Source organism: Diceros bicornis, chromosome 35, assembly GCF_020826845.1.
Source record: "Diceros bicornis minor isolate mBicDic1 chromosome 35, mDicBic1.mat.cur, whole genome shotgun sequence".
Classification (NCBI taxonomy): domain Eukaryota; kingdom Metazoa; phylum Chordata; class Mammalia; order Perissodactyla; family Rhinocerotidae; genus Diceros; species Diceros bicornis.
In genome coordinates, this window is record NC_080774.1 from 23,755,879 (window position 1) to 23,764,980 (window position 9,102).

The following is a 9,102-nucleotide window of genomic DNA, read 5'->3' on the forward strand; positions in this document are numbered from 1 at the left end:
CCCCTGTGTCTGTGGCCATCCAGTTCTGACCCCGCTTGTTCCCCAAGGAAGGGGGCCCAGGAGGCTGGGGAGAAGGTTGCAGTGGAAGGGGGTCCCCAGGTGTGAGCAGGAGGAGGGACGGCACTGTCCTCTGCAGGAGAGCTGCTAAGGCCCAGGAGAGCCCGATGTAAAAGCCCTGGTTCTGGCCCCAGCATCCTGCATGATTCTGGACAGGACCCTTAAACTTACTGCTGCACAGTCACTCATGCCTGTTCCCTTTAGCTCCCCTTGCATGGTCAGTGGACCATTCCTCGTGGACAGAGGCCTCCGCAACTGCTGTCTTCTAGGTCCCTGAAGTTCCACGTAGGGGAAAGAACATGAGATGTAGAGCTAAAGTGGTGGCCCTAAACACTGTGCCTGTGTGACCCTGGGCAAGTGGCTTCACCTCTCTGAGCCTCAGTTTCCCCTTCTGTGAAATGGGGATGATGACTCTTGGGGACTCGTGGGACTACAGTGGGAGGGAAGTGAGGAGTTGGGAGTGAAGGAACTAAGACATCAACTAATACGTTCCCCACTTTGGGGCAGCCCACACCTTTCCTGGCAGCACCCCATGATCTGGAACCCCACCCACCTTGCTCTGCCTGAGCCAAAGTTCCACCTGCCCCACCCATACCCCTGCCCCACCCTTGCCCAGTGGAAGCGCCCCCTCTTCTCGCCCCCACTGCCCTTTGCCGAGCAGAGCCCCACTCGGCGGGGTGCCCAGGACAGAGACAGTCCCAGCCCCTCCAGCCCCGTCTCCCCACATCAATACACTCTGGAGAGCTTGCCAAGAGCAGATTCTTTATTAATTTCTCTTTTTTCTTTAAAAAAAAAAAAGATATTCCTTCAATATAAAAAATAAATATTTTAAATATGACATTGAATAAATAAAAATAATCTGTCAGTATGAAACATTCCCACAGGGTACATTCATCAAAGAGGAATTCGTCCCCAAGGCCAAGTCTTGTCCAGTAGAAAGGAAGGAGGGAACCAGGGAAGGAGGCAGGGAGCTAGCAGTGTAGACGGGAGAGACGCCCAGGTACAGGATCGGGATGGGGGCTGGCGAGGATGGGAAAGTAAGACCATCTGTACCATCTCAAGGGAAATTAACTTTCCCTTCTGGCCTCCCCCCCCACGTGCTGTGTCTGTTCTGGAGAGCCAGCGGGGCAGAGCTGGACTGCTTCTGTTGTTGGGGTGGGAGGGTCCCCAAGGAGGGATCAAGGAGAGGGGGAGGAGAAAGACAACAAGGAGGAGAGATAAATAAACTAGCAGTGCTTTCCTGTTTAAAAATTTTCAAAATAAATAAGGTCCCCAAAACTCCTCTCTTGATAAACTGCAAAATGACTGCCCTACCCCCTCTTCCGCTGACGGCCTCTCCCGGTGACCCAGGATGCAGGTGTGGGTCCACACCAGCAGATGAGAAGCGAGCAAGAGGACAGCTTCCTGCCCTGCAAAGCTCTTTCCACAGAGGTTCCATCATTCAGGGATGCTGTGCAAAGTGGGTGCCGATCTGCCAGACTGGTTCTAGAAAGAGCATTGAGGATGGGTGCTGAGGGGCAGAGCCGGGCTAGGGAGGGGTGGGCGTGGGCAGCGAGAGCACAGAGGAGCCGGGGGCTGTGTGGGGCCCAAGGGAGGAGATTCTCTTGGTCCCCGAGCCTCAGAGGCTCCCCTGTGGGACTGGCATGGGGAGTCCGTGTCCACGGGGTGATGAGATGATGGGATACTCAGCCGGCCCCAAGCCTTCTGAACCACGCTCACCAAAGAAGCAGAGTGATGGCAGGGCAGCAGGCGGAGGTCCCGGACAGGGTAAGTGTGACCCACATTAAGACAGCGTCAGAAAACATGTGAGCCTCGTGGTCTCCTCCACCACCTGCCACAAAATAGTCTCGCCAATGCGAGGGACAACTCCCAACTCCAGCCCCCACCCCCACCCCCACCCCAGGCCTGGGTCCTGCCTGCTGCCTGCCCACCTGCCATCAGCGGGCGTGGGTAAAGTGCTTAGAGAAGACAGAGCGAGGTGCGAAGTGACAGCAATGTACCATAATCGCGTTGGCTGAACTGCTCGGACTGCCGCCTGCACAGGATTTGAGAAGAAGCCAGAACGCTGCTCTTAGCAGCTGCCCCAGCCCTGCGCCCTCCTCCCCTGCTCCCAGACTGGAGGGCGTTTCTCCACTAGCCTGGCCCCGGCACAAAGGAAAGGATCGGATTCCCTGCCTGGGAGCCCAGACATGGGTGGGGGCGTGGGGGGAGGTGGGGCAGGAGGGACCACAGCTTCCTGGTCTGTGTCCCAGGGCCTCGTGGTCCTCCCTCCAGAGCAGGGGGCTCCTCCCTGCACTGCCCCAGCTTCCTGAGGGCCAGCCAGGCCCCTCTGTGGGTGTTCTCGGGCCACCCGAGAAGGAGCTTCCTCCCGTGTGTGAGCACGCTGGGTGCTGGGGCAGGACTGTTTCAGGGCCCCTCCGCCGCTAGTCTAGACACAGCGTGGAGACAAGGAGACAGGCAGGCTGGGCCACCAGGACTGCCTTGCCCCCTGTCCTGGGGCACCATTTCCACCACGAATGTTGCCCCTTGCAGCTCAATTCCAGGGGGGCCAGAGAACACAGTGTGGAATGAGCCCCCTGGAGCCAAGCAACATGGCGGCCCTGGGAAAAAAGGCCCTGGCCACTCCACAAACCTGCCTGGCATGCTCTGCAGCCAGGATCCCATACCCGCAAAACAGAGACACATTTGGGGCGGGGGGATGGAGCGGGGCCCCCTGCCCCCATCCAGGCTGACCAGCTCTCTCAGATCCTGACCCTTCTCTCAGCTTCACCTGTAAGGTTTATCCCAGTTGTAACATCTTTGACTTCCAGACCAGGCCCTGCTAAGGCCTGGCCCTGGCTCCAACGGAGAGAGCCATCATATTATTTCTGTTGGGTAGGGATCAGGGAAAGGGGAGTTAACTTTGCCATTTACAGCACCAATAAGTTAATATAAATAGGACATCATAATAAATAGACATTCATGCTGGGTCAGACACACAGCACTCTTGGATCTCAGGCTTGTCTGAGACCCTGACCTCAAGTTCTGCTGTCCTCTCACTCTAGGGACCAGAGATGGCCTCTGGTCCCCCTCAAGTACCTTTGTGTGACCTCACAGGGCCTCCGTGGGCCTCAGATGTGAGCTTCCACTCTGATCTACCTTGTCTGCCCCCTCCCTTCCAGACTCTTGCCCAGAAGGAAGACTCTGGGTGCTCTCAGAACCTCCTCGTCTGACTTTGCAACCTGCCCACCTCCACAAACCCCACTTCCAGGTCTGGGCACCAGACCCTGGCCATCCCAGGCTGCAGGAAAGACTGCAGGGAAGAGGGAGGAGAGCCTGCCAAGGCTTTCAAGGCCTTTCTTCCTTCCAGTGCTTTCCTTCTCAGGCCTGAAAGTGGCCTCTTTCCCTCCCCAAGAGCCTGGATGCCAGTGACCTCCTTCTGGAACCTTCCACCTGACAGTTCCTAGGCCTGAGCTCTCCAGTCATGCTCAAAAGAAGGCAGCATCTCAAACCAGAGCTCCCTTCTCGAACTTGCAATCACCATACTGGTAGGGGCTAAGGAGTCCTGTGGCATCCCAGCCCCTCTGGCCTGCCTGAATCCCAACCAAACCTTCCGAAGTCTACCTGAGGGGCAGCAAAGGCACTGATGGTGGTCATTCTACAGGGGGAAATTTCCCCCAACCCCTGCTGTCTTGCCCTGTGGTCAGGGTCGCTGGAGACAACTTGTGCGGTTTGCTCACAAAGACCCTGGCCGAGGGGACAAGTGGGGGCAGAAGTCCAGCCCACACTCCCCTCGACAGCCTGACAGCCTGGTGCCAGGCTGCAGTCTCCCAGAGGAAGGGGCGCCTTCTTCTAGGCGCTGTATAGAGCCCCTGCCTATGGGAGATTTGACTCTGCTCAGAATCATGGCAGCCCACCCCAAAGGGGAGCGGACTGGCCAGGAACCCCTCGAGGTCTGCCAGCAGCCCCCGCTGGGGTTTGGCGATGCTCTGGGCCCCGGCCGCAGTTTGAGAGCCACCTGAGTCTAAGATCTCAGGTCACTGCATGCTTCAAGACCTCCGTCTAGAAGGCCTGGGCCACCACCTTGATGACCTGCTTATACTTCCCCAGGAGCTGACAGCCCAGCTTCTTCTTCTGGAAGGCGTCCTTGTTCGAGGTGTCAGGGCCGTAGGCCACGTCCACGTTGGCCACGTGGTACTTGCTGCACAGGTGGCAGAGCACGTTGCTCAGGAGGCCCCGCATGGTGTCTGAGGTGGAGTTCAGCTTGCAATGGAGGCTGCGGGCGTTGGGGTTGAGGACCTTCTGGTCCCGTGTGATGTTGCCCAGGGAGGCACCAAGGTACGCGACGATGCGGTACAGCTCCACCAGCCGGGCCTTCTCTGTGCCATTGGCGTGGAAGGGCGGGAAGTCTGTCACATCGGGGCGGCACAGCTTGTCCAGGTTGCTGGGGAACGGCTCCCCTTGGGCTGTGTACTGAGGGGCAGAGGGGAGGAAGGGAGGTGACGTGAGAGCCAGGGATGGGTGTTCCAGCCCTGCCACCAAGCCTCTGGGCAAACTCTTGGGCCTCAGTTTCCCATCTATGCTGTGAGGCCCCAACTACTTGCCCTAAAGGCATCTCAGGATTGTCATGAGAGCCAGTAGTAATCATGGATGTGAACGCACTTGGTAAAGAATCAAGGCCTACGCAAGGGGTTATCATCACCATTATCATCAGGACCACATGGGAACAGAAAGGAAAATGTCATGTCTCACCTCCAGCGGTGCACCGCACACACTTGCCCTTTCACTCACCACAGTCACCCTCTTCCTGGGCGGCTCTGCACCCCCAGATACCCACAGCCCACTGTCTCTCCCAATGGCACCTTCCCGTCCACCTCACTGTGTCTCTCTCCTTTGTCTCTCTTTGGCCCCTCGCTCCACGTGGCAGTGCAATCCCAAGACTAAAAGTGCCAGCCTCCTCTTCTACCCCCAGCTCTGCCCCTACCTAACTGGGCATGCTACGAAAGTGGCGTCTGGTCTCTGAGCCTGGGCAGGGGATGGGGAGGAAGCTGTGGGAGTCTGGTGTGGTTGAACCCAAGCCCCCTCCCATTCTCTCCCCCCAGCTCCAAAAGGTCCCTTCCCTGACCAGTCCCACCGGCCCAGGTCAGTGCAGCAAACCCCCCTCCGCCCTCCTCCTTCCTCGGTGCCCTGGGGGGGACTTACATAGAGAACGAAGAGGGCGTTGGCACTGCTGTTGAGCTGCACCAGTTGGTTCCTGATCTGGTCCATGACGTTGCTCTGACATGGGTGGCGTGTGGCACAGGTCGCGTTGTCAGGAGTGATGGGAAGGGGGCTCCCTGCCCCGTGTTTCCAGTGCAGAACCAGCAGCAGGGGCACGACTCCTAGGAACAGGCGGGAAGACGCCATGAGTACGGAGTTATGGGGGCAGGCAAGGGGGCTCACGGGAGAGGATGCGCCTCGTCTCTGCAGGGACACCAGTGCCTCGGCTCCACCTCCAGCTCTGTCTTCCCCTGGGCGGTTCTAGTTTTCACGATGTCACCGCGTGTGTCTCTCTCTGTCTCCCTCTCTTCAGATCTCTGCTTCTCTCCACCTTCTTATAGCTCCCTGTTCTCTCCCGAGAAGCAGCAGAGGGGCAGGACATGTGCTGTTCCCACCAGCTGGAAGCTGGGTCCAGGGTGACACCAACCCTCCAGCCCTTTCCCTCAGGAAGGAAAAAGCCCCCAAGGCCTCCTCGCGCTCTGGTTGGAAGACATCACTCCCCAGGGCCAGGGGGTCTCAGGGAAAAGAGAGGCCCCTATCTTCCCACCTCCCAGGATGGTCCAGATTCCTAAACATTGCTTCATGCCTACTGACCCGCTGCAGCCCAAATCTCCCAAATCGGGTTCCCATGGGGACCACAGGGGGAGGGAGGGACGGGGCCCCTCTGCTGACCCTCTTCTCCCTCCCAAACCTGTCACTTGATCCTGGCTCCCTAGGCCATTTGCCCCCTAATTCTGCCACCCTCTCCCCTGTCTTCTGTGGCTCTCCTTCTCCAAGTGTGGCCAGGCCCCAACTAGGACTCTTAACTCTGCCCCAAATTCTGCAGTTCTTCTCCCCTCGGTCCCCAAATCGTCATTCAAAACTTCCTGTCCCCCAGCTCTGTCCAGCTCCTCACCTCCATGCCCTCCCCCTCTTGTCTTCTGCTCCTTGCCCCAGGTCCTGGCTAGGACAAGAAGAATCCTGTGGTCCCACCGGCCCCCAGAGCCTCTGGGAGGGAATGGTGCAACCAGGAAAGAGAAAAGGGAAAAGGTCGCAGGCAGTCAGGTAGGTGGGGGAGGAAGGAAAGTGAAAGGTGACAGGAGAGCTGGGAGCTGTCCTGGCCTGTCCCGGATCACCCCTCCCCCTAGGGCGCCTGCTTCCCCTCTCCACCCTCAGGTCCCCTCAGAAGGGCCTTTCCAGGTGGCCCAGCAGCAGGGGCCGGGGTCAGAGGACCAGTGAGGCTGAGAACCTGTGAGGTTGTGGGGAGGTGGGGCGCAAGAGCCTCCCGCTCGGATCCCTCCTGCTGGAGCAGTGGCAGCGTCAAGTTCACTTCTCCTGGGTCCCCCGTTCCTCCTAGCCTCCCCAGGCAGTGCTGAGTCCCCGGGACGGCTGGGGGGGCCCCGCACCCCCGTCTCACCTAGCACAGACCACAGCTTTCCAGACACTAGCAGATGGAGGCGACACCTGCTCCCGTCCCGGGCCGGAGTTTGCAAGCTGCTCGGCGGCCGGCGCCCCTCCCAGAGAGCAGCCCGGGACGCGGTAGGAAAAGAGAAAGCGGAAAGACAGAAAGAAAGAAAGAAAGAGGGAGGGTGAATCCGGGAGAAAGCAGAGCAGGAAGGGCAGCACGGGAGAGTGGCAGGAGCTAGGAGGAGGAGCAGGAGCAGGAGGAAGGCTGTGGCGGCCCCCTCCCTCGCCGGCCAACCTGCTGGCCCCCGGGCGGGCTGGGCGCGCGCTGCCGGGACCATGTGCCGGCGCTCGCTCCCGGCCGCCACCCAGCGCCTCCAGCGGCCCGGCCGGCTGCGCGGGCGTCCCAAGCGTCCGTGTGTCTGCGGCGGGTGGGTGTCCCGCTCGCGATCGCCAAGTGCCCCAAGTTGCCGCTGCACCCGCAGCGGGGCGCGGAAGTCGGCGCGGGGCGGGTGGATTTACCTGCCGCCAAGACCTTCATTATGGGCTGGACTCCAGAGGGCCTTGGAGGAGACCTTAGATGCCGGCAGTTTTCAGAGGTTCATGCTCAAATGGGGAATTTGCCTGATTTATATACTGGAGCCTGTGTTGTAAGACAGAGAGAGAAACAGCTATATTTAGCAGGGATCCCCGTCCAGGAAGTTGTTTGAGGTGCATCATAGGAAATTATGAATGGAAGAAAGTGAGAGTGAAGGGGGGGGCCGGTTAGGGGGGAGGGTGGGGAGAGCAGACTTTTTCCCTCTTCTAAGAATTTGATTGATAAAATTATAATGAACTCTTCTACAAAACACCCTGTGGTTTTCCTGAGTGGCTTGCCCAGGGAGTTGTTTGAAGATGGGGAGAGGGAGGAGGGTCCCCAGGCCGAGTCATCGGGGTCCCCGGGCAGTGAGCACCCCAGACAGCCCTGACTCACCTGGGTTTGGGGAAGTGGCTTGAGACTAGGCAAGCAGATGGAGGCTGGCACCTGTGGCCCTCTGATGGGGGCGGGGGTTGGGGGGCTGTGGGGAGGAGGCAGGCTGGGGCTTGGCTGAGAAGGAGGCTCCAGGAAGAGGGGCTGGGGCTCCGTGCGGACTTTAGACAGTAATAAAGCGGAACTGAACGTGGGCGCTGGAAGCCACCTCAGAGGTGGCCTCCAACTGCCCATTGCCACTGGGCAAAGTGGGGCTCCAAAGGAACGGTTGCCCAGGGTCCCACAGGGTCAGCCCTCCTGACAACCATCAGAAAACCTGCCTTGCTGACCACGGGTACCTGTGAGGCTGGGGAGGGGGCTGGGAAGATGGAGGATGGGAGTGTTGATGTGACTGGGTTCTTTGGGGACAGCTTGGGGAGGAGCTTCTGGGAAGGTGTTGTGTGCTGGGGTTTACCTAAACTCTTTGCAACCCCACCTCCCCCTTCAGGGGTGGGTGGTCCAGCATCTCCACTCTGGAGGGACACCTGAAGCAGAGACCTAGAGAGATTTAGCAAATTAGACCCAGCTTGCCTCCTCAGGATGCTGAGGGATGGCTGGGGAGAACAGAAATAGCTTGCCCCTCCCAGACCTGCCTTGGAAGCCCCTTGGGGCTCAGGCTCAGGAAATGATGGGAAAAAGATACTTCTAGAGTCTCTAAGGCAGGTCACAAATTCTGATGTCTCTTGTGGCCAGGTGGATTCATAAAGGAGTGAGGAGGGGCAGGAAGGAATGGTGGGGACTAGGGCAAAATGAGCGTAGGGACTCCTCCCCAGTAATAAGCATTTAAAAAAATGAGATGGAAGAGGGCTGGATATCTGGGGCCATGCTATCCCACAAGTTGCCAGGGGCACCCCCTGTCCAGGGAGATGTCTCATTCCCCTCCCCTCCCTGGTGAGGAGGACCCCCTGCAGCCCTCATGCCTGACCTTCACCAGAAAACAAGGTCAGAGAGTTGGTTTTTCACTGCCAGGGAGCCCCTGCAGCCTTTCCCTGACCCCTAATGCCCTGCCCACCCCCTCACCCATCCTCCATGCCCCCAGCTCCCTCATCTTGCCACATTCCTGACCTGCCCAGCCACGTGTTCCTCTGTCACCTTGCCAGAAGGAGCCCTCACGCCTGCTCTGTCCCCCTCCCCCCCCCCACACACCCTGCCCTATCCAGCCTGGCTTCCCCCATGCTCTCCCAGCAGGGCCTGGGATGTGGGGTGATAAAACTGCCCATCCCAGCTGGCACTTCCCAGCAGGAAGGAGGCTGGAACAGCCCAGACGGGCTCTCCTTCCTCCTCCCTGCCCTCCCACAGCTTGTCTCTTCCTTGGAGGGCCATGGAAGGCCCCACCTGGCACTTGCCCATCTCTTACACCTGCTTGGGGGTCCACCCACCCCAGGCTGGCTCAGGCGACCTCACACTCCAGGACA

General features: G+C 59.2%; 1 protein-coding gene across 1 annotated transcript; it reads right to left on the bottom strand.

Moving 5' to 3' along the window:
• Positions 1–806: 806 nt before the first annotated feature.
• LIF (LIF interleukin 6 family cytokine) lies at positions 807–7,275 on the bottom strand. The gene is made up of 3 exons (XM_058531761.1): positions 7,201–7,275; positions 5,239–5,417; positions 807–4,509 (listed from the first exon to the last, which is right to left on the bottom strand). Exons 1-3 carry the CDS (start codon positions 7,217–7,219, stop codon positions 4,099–4,101), a joined length of 609 nt encoding a protein of 202 aa, XP_058387744.1. The 5' UTR covers positions 7,220–7,275; the 3' UTR covers positions 807–4,098.
• Positions 7,276–9,102: the final 1,827 nt, after the last annotated feature.

Bases quoted from the DNA above. Each gene is read 5' to 3' on its own strand.
- LIF (XM_058531761.1), bottom strand. The intron at 4,510-5,238 runs GTAAGTCCCCCC...TCTGCCCCTCAG, and splicing joins ACGCCCTCTTCGTTCTCTAT to TACACAGCCCAAGGGGAGCC.